Genomic DNA, 17,037 nt, shown 5'->3' with positions numbered 1-17,037 from the left:
CCCATCCCGAGCCCATGGCATCCCTGAGGCTCCTTAATCCCAGGCAAAGCAGTGTGCTGAGCAGGGAGCTCCTGATGGATCTGCCTGGGTGAGCAGTGAGGCAGAGAGGAGCACCACACAGAATACAAACGAGGCCGGGGCACGATAAAGCCCGCGCAGCACCTTCCCCCTCACAGACCCCGCCGTCGAGATCTCCAGACACCAATCCCTTGCAAATCTCCTGCTGGCCTTTCATGACCTTCAGAGTCGTTTCAATTCAGTGTTTTCAGCCTCTAAATCTCCTGTCCTTAGCCCTGGGTGACTCCTGGGGAAAGAACTGTGCTCTTTAAAGTGCCAGGGCAGCCCCTGCACCACAGCCTGCTGGAAATTTGCAGTATTTCACACACGTGCTTTTATTTTTGGTAATTCCCCTAATTTTTCTTGCTGTTGGAACCACATAATTGACGACCCCAGGTCTGAAGCCCTGGGAGGTTTTGGTGGCTGCCATGTACTCCACCGGGCTCTCTGGTGCACCGCCTGCGTCCCGGGCATCTCACAGTCCCTGCACGCACCACACCTTGAGCTGGACTGATTGATCTGTAACACTTGAAAAATAATGGTTTAATCATTATTAAGGATTAGAAATAATCCTTGAGCTGTATCGATCACAGTAACGCTATTCATGATGAACTCATTTGGCATTATTGCGGACGTCCTGCGGCAGCGCGTGGCTCCAGGCAGACCCCTCACCTTCCCTGGGGACATGTCAGGGGGGTTTGTGGGATCAGCAACATCTTCCCTGCCCTAACACACAGCTCCAGGTCCTGCTGTCCCGGATAGTCCCCTCAGGGGCCCCATCCTTGTTGGCAGTTTTGGAAGGTCCTAAATTCTCATCCCATTCATGTCAGCAGCCTGTCTCTGAGCAGGCACTGGATGGGCTCCCCTCTAGCACCAGCCAGGGATGTGGCAGGATGGGACTGCTCCCAAGGGAGGCCCCACCATGGCAGCACTGCAGGCCTATCCCCACCCATGGATGGAGGTGGGCAGAGGATCCCCTGCTGCAGAGGAAGGATGGTTGATTGCCCACTTGGTCCCTCTCTCCTCCCGGTCCCCATCTCGGTCACAGGATTAGAACGTCTTTATTAAGAAAAATGCTGCAGAAGCAACAGTGGGGAGATTCTGGAGGTGCTTCTCCTGGGTTGGGTGTCCAGTGACAGCCAGGAGCCAGCACAGAACCCTGCGATGACTGTGCCATCCTGCCATGGGCTCCCCCATCCCTGCAACGTGCTATTTATCAAACAAGAACATCTGGATTTTTTTTTCCTTTTTTTTTTTTCTTTTTAAACCAAAGTTGTGTCTGGATTGACTTTGACAAATTGACATTTTCCAGAGGAAAAATATCTTCTGTGGAAGTGTCGTTCCTGGGCGTAGCCGTCCCTTCCTGCACCATTTGCAGCCCTCCAGGCACCTCGCGCAAGGCGATGAATAGTTAAAGATGTCCATAAATCTTACCCCAGCCCATAATAAACAAACACATTCTTATCAAGTATAGAAAAATGCATATTTCATCATCGCTGCCTTAAACGCAACTCAGAATAAATGCTTGTCTTTAATCAGCCATCTCAGTATATACACAGAGCACAAACCTTGGGGGGATGAGGAGCAGAACTGGGCCACAGCTTTTCTGTGGGTTGTGGCTGTGCAGGTGAGACCCTGCAAAACCGCCCTGAAAATTCCCATCACTTGGCTTTTCTGTCCAGCATTGTTGTCTCCCATTCCCTTCTCTCCACCCCTGGAGCCATAAGGATTTTGCTTCAATGTTCAGCTGATAGCTGATCTTTCCCCTTGGATGCTGGCCATTGAAAGCAGGCACTTTGATTTGGAAATCAAGATTAGGAGAAAGAGAAAAGATTAAACAGGAAAGTTTCGACCAGTGCGTGCCAAGATTATGCAGTGATGGATTTGTGTTTCCCTGCATCTGATAAAACAAGCTGCATTCTCAGGCTGGGGAGGGGCAGATCTGTGATGTCTTTCAGCACTCATCACCTTACTTCTGAGTGCCTGAGCTTTGCCACGCTCACAGAAATACAGCATCCACTGCCATAGCCCTGCCCCTGCCACACTGCCAGGGGTGGGGCTGCCACTGTCCTGCAGGGAACAAGGGACACATGAAGGGACTTCTTTCTCCCTGAGCATCCATTTGGAAGGGCTGAGGCATTTTGCATCCATGTGTTTTGATGGGAGTGCTGGAGGGACTGGTAACAGTGGGAATGGTGTCTGTGACGTGTGTGGCTGTGCCCAGGGCTCGTGTGTGTGTGTGTGCTCTTCTAGCTATACACTCTTCAGGCCCTGTGGAAATTAATTCACAGGGATGTAACTGGACTTCACTCCCACCAGCTCGCCACATTCCCAATGAGCAGAGGAGGGCTATATCATCCTGGGATCTGTGGTTTGCTGCATGGAAGTTTTGTGTGCAGTAGCACTGGGAATCATATGTGCATTTTGTGAGTCTCTGTGGTGCTGCCCAGGTGATGATTTGGGGTTGTTGTTTGGCTCAAGGTGATACGCCATTGTCAGTGCTCCTTCCACCTCCTCCCAGCCAATTCAGTGCTTGGAAACAGCCAGAGCTCACCTCTCTCCCTGGCTGCCAGTATCCCTTGCATCAAGGCTGCCTTGGTGCCGAGCATTGCCCCATCCTGCTCCTGGCAAGTCCTGCTTCCTCTGGCTACCCCAGTGTGGGCACAGGCATGTGAAGGGATTATTCTGCGTGGGCAGCACTCTGGGCCTCAGTGCTGGGGCACTTTGAGGGGGTTTTGAAGCATTTTTGAAGGCTCTGCTCTGCACAGAGCTGGGAGCCACCAGCACAGGGACCTGGGTTCAGCCCTTGCCCTGTGCAATGAGAACCTGCTCCGCTCCTGTGGGATGCCAGCAGCCTCCAAGCTGCAGTGGGTCAGCCCTGGTTGTGTTCAAGTGGCAGTGATTCCTCTGGAGATACTGGCTTGCTCCAGAAAAGGAGGGAGCAAGCAGGGAAAAATTGGTTCCCTGTGCCTTGGACACCCTTCTTCAGGGTGTTGCCTGCCGACTCTCCTCCTGCCCCCTTGTCTGTGTGGCAGAGGGGTGGCAGAGTCCTGTGGGATCCCCCAAACAGGGATGCTGGGTGCCAGAGCAGCACCCATGGTTCTGGGTTGATGTGGGCAATACCTGGATCCTCTCCCTTTCCCTGGACTCATTTCTTCTCTCCTGTTTGCTTTGCAGAGACTTGCCAACGCGGCGGAGAAATTCCAGAAGGCTCACCACTGGCAGGACAACATCCGGGTAAGGCTCCCATGCGCGCCCCAGCCGCTCCCACCCCTTCCCTCCTGGATGCTGAGCTCTTCGGGGATGACTCCTGGCACAGGAGTCATATGTGCACAGGAGTCATTGTCCCATCCCTCCTTTCCCCCATTCCTGTGCCCCTCGTGAGTCCCCGCTGGCCGTGCCGTTCTCTCAGCGCACGGGTGGCCCCGGCCCCGCCGCCTGCCACCACTAATGAGAGCAAATGAAGCGATTTTGAGCTGGTTTCCAGCCTCGCCTCTGCCTGCACACGCCGAGAGGAGAAGGCAGGAGGTGAAGGTCAAACTGGCAGCTCAGCGCTGAGGGTGTGGGGGCTGTTACTTCCCCCCATCTCCAGCAGCCTGCGGGTTTGGTACTGAGAGGGGTTTCATGTGGGGTGGTGGCAGTGGAGGCTCATCCGTGGCACATGCTGGCAGTTGTGGTGGGGGCTGTTTCTGGGGTAAGGAGCAATCTGGGCTGGGAGAGGGAAGACGCGGTTTAATGATTGCATTTGACTTTGTAATTCTGGCGGTGATAGCACTCAGCGGGAACCTGAAGGATTCTGTCTGGAAATGCTCTCAAATTATAACCATAACACAAAAGGAAGGAAAGATTGTTTTTCTCCCAGTACAAACGGAGTCTGCAATAGAAAAATACTCCTGAGCCACCCAGCCCCTTCCTCTGGGTTGGGCCAGATACTGTCTGGCCCCTGTAGTCACTGAGGGGACAGCACAGGGATGGCCCTGCTGCCAGGCCATGCTGGTGTGTTTTGGGGCTATTTCTCTGTCTGAGCTGATGCCACTCATGCAGACCCTCCCCTCCTGCCATAGATGATGGTCACTAGGATTTCACATGGAGAGAAAAAGGTAGGAGGAGCAGTGGAGAAAGCAAGGGGTTGAAAGCCTGCTTGGCTTTCATTTGCCGTGTGGCCATCATGGAATGGACATTGTGGCTGTTTCTGTCTCCCATGGGCACAGGAGGAGAAGGCTGAGCTCACGGGGGTCTGCCTGTGATTAGCAGAAGCAGCCTCGCTAAGGAGAGGTGAGGTGTCCCCTCTGGCCCTCCTGCCCAGCAGACAGTTGTCATTGGCAGCATCGGTCACTGAGACCTTTCTGCACGAGAGCACTGCTGAATTACTGTCGCCTCTTCCCAGGAGGCTGGTGAAAGGGAGGTTAAGAGGATAATGAGGCTGATGCCAGTGCCATTGCCTTGCAGGGACCTTGGCTGTGGACTCAGGGCTCCTGGGGAAAGCTGAGAGCAGTTCCAGGGGAGCTGCAGGCATCTCCCATGGGCTGCTGTCTCCATCCCTAATGTTGGCTCAGTCTTGAGTGTCCTCCAGGGTCAGGTGCCCCAGGGCAGCTCAGCTCTGAGCAGCACCCAAAGCTTGGCTGTGGGCATCTCAGGGACACCATGGTGGCCCCGTGCACTCCGTGCTGGGCTGGCATCCAGGCTGGGTGCCTTGTGACTGGGGCACGGGCAGGGTGTGCAGAGCTGACACAAGGTCACTGCATTTTCAGGGTATCTGCTTGTCCCCTGGTCCATAGGGATGGGCTCCTGCTGCAGGGGCCTTCCATAGCCCCAGAGAGCTCCTTCTGCATCCAGACCTGGCTGCCTTCCACTGCCAGGGGAATTGCAGTTGGAATACAAAACATGATGGGAAAGGCTGTAGCGCCGGGGAGCTCTTGGCTCATTTTGCCATTCACGGCACAAACCTTTCAGAAATCCACCTTCATAGAAAAAAACTATTTTTAATAGCACTGTTTGCAACCACTTAATCAAGGTAATTAGGAGCGAGTCACCCAGAAACAATGTGCAGTGATGCGTCACCACAGAGCCCGACGCAGCTTTATCAGGACAGCCCAGGCCTGGCTGGGACACTTGATGGACTGGCCCGGCTCTGTGCACAGCTCCCAGGGTGCTGGGCTTCAGCCCTGCCTGCCTCGGCCCTGCCTGCACCAGGCCTGCTTTCCAGGCAGAGCACAGGGATGGAAGTGCTACGTACGTGTCTCTCACTGTTGGGGTTCGACCTCCTTTTTCCGTCCTTCATCCGTGAAATGCCCGGGCACAGTCAGACCTGTGTGCCAGCGCCGCTGACACCGGCTCTGCAGCTGCTCCCAGCTTGTTGCCGGGGCTGGCACAGGCAGCGGGCAGGGAAGGCGGCAGCACAGCATCCCCAGCTCCTCCTCCCCTCCCTTCCCACCGAGCAGCTCGTTCCTTCTGGCTGCAGCTCTCCCCTCCTCTCCCAGCGTGTCGCGTCCTAACCCCGCGCCGGAGTCGATGACAGATTGCGGCGAGCGTGGTTATTTTTGTGTTTCCATCCAAAGGCGCCAGCAGATGCTGAGTGTTTGCGCTGCATTAGTGCTAATGGCAGCCCCATTAAACCTCACTGCAGATGGGTTGCTATGGAAGGCCGGGGGAAAATGAAACAGGAGCAGGAGCCTGAGCGGCTGGGAGGCTGCTGCCAGCAATCGTTCACAATCCATGTCTACCGGGAAAGTTTCTTTTTCCTCGCTGTGTTTTGGTGTTCCCAGCCACACGCCAGCCATGCTGGCCTTTCGGAAGGGGTTGAGTTGAGTGCTGCACCTCAGTGCCACACCAAAGTGCCTTCCCGGTCCCAAAACCATCCTTTCATCTGTCCTGCCTCATCCCTGCTCCTTGCCCTCATCTGCTCTCAGGACCTCCATGTCGCCAGGCCATGTCAAGCTGGGGTTGTGTCCCCTCCTGTCCCCAGAACTCCTCTGGACGCCAGAACACTTCCCCTGGCCAAATGTAGCTTTGGCCCCAAGGTCACCCATACAGTGGCACCTGGGGCAGCCCTCACGTGTTCCCTCTAGCTCGTTTCACCCCAGGGCTGGGTGGCAGCTCGGGGTGGCACAGTGGGCATGGATGGGGGCAGTGAGGGGGGCTGTGGTGTGGAGCTGTGTACCACCTTTGGTGATTTGGAGTGGGGAGAAGCTGTGCCCTTCGCTGCCTGCAGAGTGAGGGTCTCTCTGTTCACCCACCAGATAAGGCTGGAGGAACTTGGAAAGGCAAGAGCTGGGTACTGTTGAGCCCAGGGTGGGTACTCCCAGCACAGGGCACTGTAACTGCCTGGCACTGGTGCAGTAAGGGACCACAGAAAACTCCCAGGCTGGCTCCACTCCATGCAGAGCCATGAGGGTCTGTCCCTTAAGGCACATCAGGGCTGTCTCCCTGCTCCATATGTCTCCAGTCCTGTCCCCTGGCAGTGGCAGTGGTGCTGAGATCCCATACACACCATCCCCAACAGCAAACAGAGCTGCTGGAGGTGCAGCCCACACTGCAAAGCTGTTTTCCAGGTTTCCATGCTCTGTTTGTCACCCTGCTTGGGTGAGAGACCTTCAAAATGTACCTGTAAAAGCACTGGGAGGAGACCATGTTGAGTTTTTTGCTGACATTCTTTGCATCCATCCTCACTGACACGCTGCCTGTCAGACATCCCAGCCAGCTCCATGTTCTCTCAGCTCCGCTCTGCCTGCATGCTCTGCTCTACTCCCATGTTTTCCAGTGCCTTCAGTTCTTTTCCAGACGTTCAGCCCCATCCCAGCAGCATCAGCAGGGTCTCAGCTGTCCTGCACTCCCAAAGTGTGTGGAGTGGGGGCCGTGCTGATGCAGGGGATGCTGTTGAAGGTGCAGATCTGCGCCACCAGCCACAAAATGCATCCCACGGCATTGTCATAGCTGCGTGTCAGTCTGCTGGGGCTGCCAGAGCTTTTTGTGCCTTTAAGGGACACTCTGACGCTGCAGAGATCCATCCCTGCATTTATGTGCGCTTGGCAGGATTATATAAATTGCTTTCAAAAGTTGACTTCTTTATAAGCCATTTTCTGCTTCATAAAATGTTTATTACTGTTGTTTTTCTCCCAGTCTTCTTCCTCACTGTGTTTTCCATTGCTATACCGGGAGACTCCCCTCTTCCTCTGCCTGCTGCCCCCCTGCCTCCCACCTTTCAGGTGCCAGAAAGGGCCATTTGAAGGGTCAGAGCCCAGCAGGCCCTTTCTCCCTGGAAAAGTAGCCATACAGGGAGCTGTGGATGTAGGAGCTGCTGGGGACAGGGTTTAACCCCTGGGTGTGACATGTGTGGTTTTGGGGTGTGGTGGCATTCGTGGAGTGGGCAGAGAGATCACAGGTTCCGGGCAGCCCCACACCACTGCCTCCATCCATAACCCCCCGCCTGCGAGCACGGGTGAGAAATAACAAAGCCCAGATAATTTCAAGCTCCATTAGAAACGAAACTCCAGGGAAAAGGGGATTGCTGTTTGCTAAATGGGGATGGACAGGAGGAATAACAGAGATTGCGCTCCTGACCGCCCAGGAAAGGTGAGGGATAAAGCCAGGGGGACGAGGCAGCGTGGCTGGGTGCCTGTCCATGGCCATACAGCCCTGGGTGGAGAATCCCTCCGGGTCCAGGGTTTGCCAAGTGGCTGCTGCCTCCAGCACTGCTGTGGTGCGTGTCTGTGCCGTGCCGTGCCACGCGTGGGCTCCAGCGGCTGTTCCCGTGGGTTGGCCACGGCGACGCAGGCAGGGCTCTGTGTTCAAAGCGGCATCAGAAGGGCGAACACCAGCTCCTTATCCCCCTTTCATTTTTCTCCTCCTTTAATTACAGATCCTACTTATCGGCCGAGAACAGAAAGATTGTCGCCGTAACCTTGCACTTGCCCTTGTAGAAGGTTTACCTAAAAAGTTAGAAAATAAAATCAAATACTCTAATTTGCAGTCGTCTTGCCATTTCAAACCCAGTTTTCATTACAGCACAGAAAGTGCATTGAAGCTGTGTTTATAACCCCCTTTTAGATAACAAATCACATTTTCTTTTGGCTGGCGAGTGTGTAGAATTGATATTTTTTTTTTTCAGTTTAATGGGTTTGTGTGTTCAGGAATGATCTCCATCAACTGAGAGTCTTTATTGTGTTTGATATAATGTCAGCTTTCATTACGCTTGGAGAATTACTGTGCTATAGCACCAACCTTGCTGCTGTAGAGCCGGTCTGGCCGAAAAGCAGAACAAGAAAATCATTCACAAAAAGCCTGTGGTGGGGCTGTCCCCTCTTAAAAACCTGGGATGGGGCTTGAGGGGGCTCTCTTTAGGAGAATCCATGGCAGCCCCATGGCTGCAGTGGTTTTGTGTAGGGCTTGCTGGCTTTCCTCCCATCCCATGTCATTCCATCCAGTCCCATCCCATCCCAGCTCTGGAAGGGCAGGGGATCTCCAATACCCACCAGCTCCATGCTGGCATCCCTGTGGCACCCGTGTGCAGTGGAGGGAAGAGGCAGCCCCAGAGGAGCAGGAGCAGACAGGAGATGCCATGTAAAGAAGAATAGCTGGTGAGGTGTGATCAGATAAAACATCTTCTCAGGGAGATGAAAAAACTGTTGACAGGTCACTTAAATATTTCCCCAGCTCTGTCAGAGAGGCAGAAGGAGGAAATTGCTTTTGTAAAAAAAAAAAAAAAAAAAAGATGCCAAGGCAGATCACGATGACTGTTTCCACCTGTCCTGGGTAACGCATCAGGCCTCTGATGGTGGATGGGATGCAGGGAATTTGCAGGGTGAGGGCTGCAGGAGGGGCATGGTCCCCACCAGACTGCTCCTGGGTCCATCTGACACCCTGTGGTGGCTGAGGCTACCATGAATATTTTCCTCTTCTGGGGACTGGGGAAGGATTCCTCATGACCCATACGGACAAGGATAGCTTTAGCCCAGTGGAAATAAAGGTTCAGCCCCTACCAGCCACAGCCAGGCATGGATGTGATTTCAGGTAGGAATTTCTCCCAGGAATTCATGTGGCACTCACACCACTTCATGGCAGGAGTAGCAGGATCATTTTCTTTGCCTTGTTCCCCAGCCAAGAGGCTGCTGTGCTTACGGCAGGGCTGGGACACCTCTGGCCGAGCACTCCCCTGGCTGAGACCTCTGGCCCCCTCTGGCAGCTGGGGCACAGTGGCCAGCACAGACCAGTCCCAAGGGACAGTCCCATCCCACTCCTTCCACTGTGGGAGGGCTTGGCAGGGCAGTGCTGTGGGGGGAACACCCTGTGTCTCTGCTAATGCCCCACATCCGTAATGCAGATGTGAGGCTGCGGGTGCTCCGGTGCAGTGGGAGCCCTGTGACACACTGCAGGATGTCTTCTGTATGAAAGGTGCAACTATAAGCAAAAGCTGTTGCTATTTCTGTGTGCTTAATGGCTCAGGGATATGAAGAAGTCCCTAAATATTCACTGTCCACTGTAAGTGCTGATGACAGAGGAAAGGTGGGCTTGTGAGCAGAGCCACTAGTGCTGTGTGGGCACATCGGCTCCTCCTTGCTCTCCCCACCCGCTGAATTGCCCACAGGTCTGAGCAGGCACAGCTCTGGCCACCTGGCTTGTCTCCACACTGGCATGCTGTGGTTTGGGATGCTGGTCCTGCCACCAGCCCCATCCAGTGGCTGAAAACAGGCAGGTGCCAGCTTGGGATCCACCTTGTCTTCCCCCCTGCCCTCCGAGTTCCTCCTTACTGCCTGAAGGCAAACTGCTACAGGATTTGGCTCTTCCAGAGCCAATTAAATCTTGACAGAGATTTCCCGATCACAGGGGTCACCCATGCCCCCTCAGAGAAATGAAACCCACAGGCAGAGGGCTGAGATGGACCAAAATCAATGCAGTGCAGCAGGATGTGCCTGCAAAACTGCCCCGGGGAGCTGCAGCGTCCCAGGGCATGAGATCAGCAGGGTGACCCTTACAAGATGACAGTGAGTGATCCTGAGGGGGGACAGCAGATCCCACAGATCCTCAGGAGAAGGATTAGCCAGCTCAGGTGATCTTATAGGAAAGCTCTAACTGAGAGAGCAGGTCTTGGCCCCTCTGCAGTGTCCCTGCCTGCTGCTTGCTCCAGCTGGATAGGCTGGAGTAGGGAGCTGATGTGTCACCAGCAGCTCCCTCTGAGGTTTTTTGGGGGGCAGTGGCAGCTGTGTGTGTGGTATGGTTTGATAGCTACCTCATTAGATTGCTGACTTGAAGGTTTGGGCCAGCACCCCTCCATCCTGCCATCTCCAGGCTTCAGCGAGATAGTAGAGCACTGACCTTTCGAGTGTTATTTTTAGTTGCTGTAATTGTTTTAAGCAAAAAAAAAGACCTATTTGAATGCTTGGAGAGGGCTATAAGGGGGGTGGCAGGGAGAAATTGCCCCTCACCATCCACCTGAGACTCCCCAGTGCCCTTCCTCGTCCTGGGCTTTGTCTCAAACCTGGTCAGCTGGTGCATGGCAAGGGAGCACCTGTGCCCAAAGCAGGGTCCCGCCTTGTGCTGCTGGCAAGGCTCCAGCTTGCAGCTCTCCAGAAGCCCACAGCCTGGCTTTTTTTAATCAGCTTTTTGCTTGACATTTTGGTGTAAAATCAGTGAAAGTGTGGAGCACGGGACTCTTAGGGAGGGCTCAAGGAGCTCAAGCAGGACTCAGGGTCCCCAGGGAGACTTGGGCACACAGCATTCCCAGAACCACATCCAGGAGGTCCCACCTGGGTGAAGCCTTGGCCATGGGCTGCCTGGTGACACTGAGCCACAAGGGTTTGGTGCAGGTATGCAGGTTGCTTGGTGGCTTTGCTGGAGAAGCCTGGGCAGTGGCTTCAGGGACATTTGTAGATTAGTCTGTGATTGCACTGGACTCCCAGAGTCTTGCACTGAGGGTTTAAGAGCTGAAATAACCCTGCACGTACCCAGCAGTGACATGGCCGTGCAGTGCCATTGTGCAGGGGCCATTTGGCAATTAGGTGCAAGAAAATGGGCAGTGGTTGACATATGATGGAGGAGCAGCTACTCATCTGCCTCCCCTGCAACAGGGACAGTGCTTCCTGCAGGCTCGTTTGCAAGAGACGGGGACAATATTTTGCCCTGAAATCCCTCAACAACTTCACCCCGTTGTTTTCTTTATTGGTATTTATTCTGAAAGGCTCTAGAAATATCAGTGCTATTTACACAGACCCGGTGCTGAGTTTAATGTGGAACAGACGAGGAGGAGGAGAGGATTATGTGAAAAAAGCGAATGTGGTTTAAAAAACAAATACTAGGGAGAGGAAATTGTAGGACTCCTTGTTTCCTCTTGGGAGACCCGTGTCATCTCTTTAGAGCATCTCTGAGGGCTCTCTCCCTCCTTTCTGGAATAAATTCCCCGGGGCTCCACCAGCCTCCAGGTGGCAAGGACACAGATGCCCTGCCAGCTCCCATGGGCTCCCCTGAACCACACTCAGCATCAGCAGGGTTGTGGCAAGGATTGTGGAATCTGACATCAGGGAACGTCACAGGGCCAGGGTCCCTCTGATGCCGGCTGTCCCACGCGTGCCATCTTGCATGTGGAAACCTCAGCTACAGTGTGGAGCAGGGCTGAGATCTCACCCGGCTGCTCCCGGGATCCTCAGGGCTTGAAAGAGTGCATGGCAAGGACTGTGGGATCCCTAGGGAAGTCGGTGGGAGGGATAGTCTGCTCCCTGTGCCATGCCATGCCGTGGGAGGGCCGGAGAAGGTGAAAGCAGGATGGGGGGCCGGCTCTCCTCCCCGAGCATCACCTCGCACCCTCCCGTCCACTGCGGGATCGGGGCCACCGCGGGTGGGAGGGGAATCGAGCTTTGCCGAGGAGCCAATGGCAGATAAAATGAATAACAAAGCACCTTCTGGATGGCTGTTGTTAGTCACACTCACTCCTGATTAAAGATCATTAAACATGAAATTAGCTCGTTTGTGTTACGGGTCTCCCGGGGGTTCCTTTAATTAGGAAGTGCAGATGGCCGCGGACCCGGGGAGAGGCAGTGCCGGCGAGGGGAAGGGGCGTGCTCGGGGCCGGGAGCGGAGCAGGGAGGGCATCGGAAGAGAAATTAATTTTTTTTTTCCCTTTTCTTGTTGTTGTAAACCCCTCAGCATTTCACAACAAATCACAGATAATTAATAAGTGCGTTCCCTTAATGACCGGGCTTTTTAATAACAGAAATTGGAAGATGCTGCGTCAATTATTTTTTTTTTCACTTTCCCTTCTCAGTGCTGTTTTATCACAATGATTAGGGTCACAGAGCCAGAGGAAGCCCAGGGGGATGCTGAAACTGCCCTTCGCAATCCTTATCATGGGGGGACATTGGCTGTGGTCCCCAAGATCAGCATCCCCCACTCCAGGGGCTTTCCCACCTCTTGGTGGTCTTGTGTCTTAGCAAGCCTGGAAAAGCCAGGCAAACCACTCTGGGGGCAGGTTTGTGGTCAGAGGGTAATGCTGGTGAGGAGTTAGTGACTGCCAGCTCCCAGCAGGGACTGGATGGTGGAATGAGTGGTGCCGGCTGCCTGAAGAGCTGCTTGGACCTGCTGGTCCTTTTTTTCAGCAGGCTGGGCTGGGTGTGTCACGGTGCCACCAGCCCTGGCACAAGGCTGTGTCCAGGCTGGGCTGGGTGTGTCACGGTGCCACCAGCCCTGGCACAAGGCTGTGTCCAGGCTGGGCTGGGTGTGTCACGGTGCCACCAGCCCTGGCACAAGGCTGTGTCCAGGCTGGGTGCTGCAGAGGCAGCAGCAGAGCAGGAGCGGGCAGGACAGGGGTGCAGTCAGCACCACTGAGGTTTTGGCTGTGTTTCTGCTCCGGGTGCAGATCGCTTTCCTCCTTGGATGATAACAGCAGTAATCACCCCAAAGCACATGCTGCAGGGAGGCTGTTTTGCTGCCGCCGGCTGATTGAGTGGCAGACGTGTCAGCCCCGCGACGGCTGCCGGTGTGCCGGCATCACGCTCGCGTCCCGGCGCGCAGGGAAGAGTCTCCGAGTGCCCTTTAATTACCCTTTCTGATGGCACACAGAATGCTGTTGTGACAGCATCGCTGCTCTCCCAATTGCCTCTTCAGGAATTTTATCAGCTGTCTCACGTCCTGACACTGGGGGAAGAGGAATCCAGGCAGACCTTTCTGCTTAAATAGGCTCTAAATACCCCAAATTAACGACGTGCATTTCTCTGTGGAAGCAAGGACACTCTTCTCCTTGTTTCTGCAGCGCAGGGAGGGGACCTGGATGGCTGTTCTGCCTGCCACACTGCCCATACCCAGCTTTCCTGTAGCTCCATCATGAGGCTTGCAACAGGACCAGAGCATCCTGGCTGTGGGGACATGGCACAGATTTGCACCCAGTGGCAGTGCGGAGGTCACGGTCACACTGGTGTCACCGTCACAGGGCTGTTGGCTGTGGTGGAGGATGTGCATGGCCCCCACACTGCTGTGTCTTTGCAGCAGCCATGAGCAGAGGGAGACATGGCAGGCGATGTCCAGTCCTTGGAGGGTGGACATGAGGTCCTGACCATGCCCCAGGGACAGTGTGGGGTGGGCAGGGTTCGGTCCCCAGCAATGTGGTGGCTGCCAGCAGCATGATGAAGGTGGTGAGGGGACAGGTAAGGGAGAGGGACTCCTATGCCATGCCAGACACTAACTTAGCTCTCCCTTTTCTCTGCAGGAGGAAGACATCGAGTACTATGACTCCAAGGCTGACACTGAATACGTGAGTACCATTCCTGTGGCACCCCTAGCACAGTCACCACCCCAGCCCAGTGCTGAGCCCCTTGCCGGGCTGTCCCAACACCATAGCAGGGGGCCTGGCACAGCATTCCTTACAGCCAGTGTAGTGACATCTGCGGTGGGCAGAGAGTGCCTGGTGCACAGCCATGTCCCCCCAAGCTGAGCCGTGGTGGCATTGGTGGTGTCTGTCCACCAGCACCGGGCCCGGCAGCAGGCAGGTGGGAAGGTCGCTCTGCAAAAGTTTCTAAAATTAAAGCTGGCATCTGAAATTCAAATGAAGAGCAAACCTTTAATTAGAGACTGAATTTAATTCTCTGCCCCCCTCGCAGCACAGCTGTCCTGTGATTTCTGGCAATCAGTGCTTTAACTACAGACCCGACAGCTCCGCTCTCCCGGTGCTCCCAGGGGAGCTGGCATTTGCCGGCTCCTCTGCATGGTGACGGTGACATCACTCAGGTACTGCACAGGGAGCTCCACCAGCAACGACTGCTGCACCACAGCACCCCACTTTGCTGGCAGGTCACCCAGCTCCTATATTGTGCCGTGGGATCCTTAGGAAAGGGGGCTTGTGGGGTCAGTGATGCGCATGGTGTGGGGCTGCTGGGGAGCAGGTGCATCACGGTGTCCTTGGAGCTGGCCAGGAGCCCCAGGCACAGCAGGGTGCAGCCTTGGGGACAGCCCCAGACAGTGCTGGTGCACTGGGATTGGTCCTTGTCCCCAGGCAGAGCTGGCAGCAGATGTGCCATCAGGGGACAGTAACGCAGCAGGAGGGGAGGAGCGGCAGCACATGGCATTGGCAGCAAACCACTTGAAAACCACACGGCCTCATCCAAAAATAATGCTCAGGTGACCCCAAGAGCCCTTAGAAGGCCTCATGCAGAAGGGAAGGGAGGATCTGGGCTTGATGGGGTCCCACCAGCTTGAGTGATGTGCTCTGCACTGACCTCTGGTTCTCCTCCCAACCCCCCTTGGAGATGATGCTCCAGAGCAGAGCCAGGGGCAGGCTGGAGCAGAGCATGGTTGCCTTCAAAGCAGAGTTACTGACAATCTGCCAGTGCCATTGCCTTCACGTGGTGACAGCGAAAGGGCTCCTTGGCAGGGGAAGCCAACCGTGGAGAGTCTGGGAGGTAGGGCAGGCAGGTTGGGCAGGTGCTGTGACCAAAGCAGAGGGCACTTGCTCTCCTGAGCAGGTCTCCCTGCTCACAGTCCCACTCATTGAGAGCAGAGGATGTCTCCTGTCCCTCCCCAGCCTGGGGGAAGCTGCCAAAGAAGGGAGGGGAGGATCCTGCTTGCCTTGGCTGCTCTGGAGAGGATGGAGCTAATGGGCTTAAAACACATTAAAGCGGATTTTGGATAGAAGTGAAGGAAAAACTGGCTGGCAGTTGAGGCAGGAGGAGACTGCCTGGGGAGCCAGGCAACTTCCAGCCCAGGGGATAAGGAGCAGGACTAATGCATCCGTTGGGCTGTGCTGGGCTTTTGCCATCGCTGCTGCGGGGTGGGGGACAGGGAGCTGGATGTCCCCATGCTTATTGTTTTCCTGACCAGCACAGGCTGCCCACGCCCAGCCAGTGTTGGCAGCGGTGGTCTGAGTCAGCAGCTCCTGGCTGTTAGCTTTGGGATTACCCCTTCTGCAAGTGAGAAAAGCATCCTGGTCACATTGGACAGGATTAGGAAACAGGAGGCATCTCAACCTCAGAACTGTGCCCGTGGAGCCTTCCCAGCACATGGGACCCTGGGGAGAAGCCATGCATTTCAGGGTTACACAGTGTCTGTGGGCTCAGCTTGCTGGTCCCTGGTCTTTCCCCAGGGGAGCTGACATGTTGTCAAGGAGGAACAGCCCTGCAAATCCATCATCAGCCACATCAGGTTCAGTCCTTCTCTGGGGAGATACTGAGCAAAAGTGCAAAACTGGAGGTGTCCTATTGTTCAGAGATGTGGGTTTGGCAGGGAGGACACTTACCAACCCATGCTGTTGCTTCCTTGCCAGTGAAATCCCAGCAAATTTAATTCCAGCAAAAATAATGCAAAGAAAGAGAGATGATACCAGAAGGTCTGAATGGAACTTAATAGGGCTCTTCCCATCCTTTCCTTATTTAGCTTCAGTTTTTCTATTTAAATGGTGCAGGATGTAGCCGAGCTGGAGTTGGTGCTGATGGACAATGCCTGCTCTCCACAACTTATTCACAAGCCTTACTCTGGCTTTAACTGCAGTGAGAGACAAATGAGCTTCCTGTTCATTTTGCCTGCACCTCAGCTCTGCTGTCTCCCTAAACAGACTTTGGATTTCCAAGTGTTTTTTTAACAAATAGGAGCATCAGAAAATTATCCTGGGTGTCTCCAAGGCTCTCGAAATATTTGCAGAAGCAAGATTTTCATCTGTCCCTGCTATCAAGGGCTATGGGGTTTATGTGGTGAGAAGTGTTTAAATGGGCAGACGGTCTCAGTTGGGTGTCACAGGCAGAACAACGCAGAAATAAAATCCTTTCCCATATTTTGTGTTGTGTTCATGCCAGGGGATGATGCTTAAGTCACAGCTGAGGCCAAAATCCCCTGGGATGTACTGCACTCGGGTGGAAAGCAGCACAGCTCTGTGGAGGTATCCTGGCCCAAGGTCAGCCCTCTGGCAGGAGGGCTCTCGAGGTCTCAGGGAGGGCTGAGAGTGAGGGGCTGATGGTGGGAGGCTCTGTGGCAGCCTCAGCCTCTTCCAGTGTGGGGGAGGAAGGGGCTGACCACTCGCTGCTCAACCTGCTCAGTAGATACAGCAGGGAGAGGGAAAAGGGAGGGAAAAAAAGCCCCTAAATGTCAGCAGCAGCAGATGAAGGGTGTTGGAAAATTTAATCTTCCAACTTTCTCAACTAATGTGACATTTGGATTTCCTCCCGATAAGCTATCAGCCCCAGAAGTTTCTTTCTCTTGCCTTTTTTCTTTTTTTTTTTTTTTTTTTTTTTTTTTTAACTTCTCTCCTCTGGCTGGTAATTTAAAAATAAATGGTCTAGAAAGATCTCTAAACAGTACCTTTGGCAAAGATTAAAAAAAGCGAAGGGGGATAGGGGAGCAGGCTGGCGGGAGAGGCTGATTGTTATTTATAACCTGGGCTGCTGTAAAAGCAGGAATGTGGCTGGAGAACACACCGTCTCCCTCCTTGGCATTAAATTACCGCATTTCAGGAAAAACTGATATATTTAAGGAGAAAGACCCTTCTGCACAAGGCCTGGAGTTTCTCAAACG

General features: G+C 54.3%; 1 protein-coding gene across 4 annotated transcripts in view; it reads left to right on the top strand.

The window, feature by feature from the left end:
- The window catches only part of CACNA2D2 (calcium voltage-gated channel auxiliary subunit alpha2delta 2), a 231,492-nt gene that overhangs the window by 187,416 nt on the left and 27,039 nt on the right, over nucleotides 1-17,037 (top strand). For all 4 annotated transcript variants that reach the window (XM_027886436.1, XM_027886437.1, XM_027886433.1 and 1 more), the window contains 2 exons: nucleotides 3,235-3,294; nucleotides 13,748-13,792. In XM_027886436.1, the coding sequence (XP_027742237.1) occupies nucleotides 3,235-3,294; nucleotides 13,748-13,792 (105 nt within the window). The remainder of the gene's footprint in view (nucleotides 1-3,234; nucleotides 3,295-13,747; nucleotides 13,793-17,037) is intronic.

This window comes from Empidonax traillii, unplaced genomic scaffold, assembly GCF_003031625.1.
Source record: "Empidonax traillii isolate 1590-97213 ecotype Southwest subspecies unplaced genomic scaffold, ASM303162v1 scaffold187:size1931383, whole genome shotgun sequence".
Taxonomy (NCBI): domain Eukaryota; kingdom Metazoa; phylum Chordata; class Aves; order Passeriformes; family Tyrannidae; genus Empidonax; species Empidonax traillii.
Note: the sequence above shows the minus strand (reverse complement) of the source record. Positions and strands in the feature narration are given on the sequence as shown.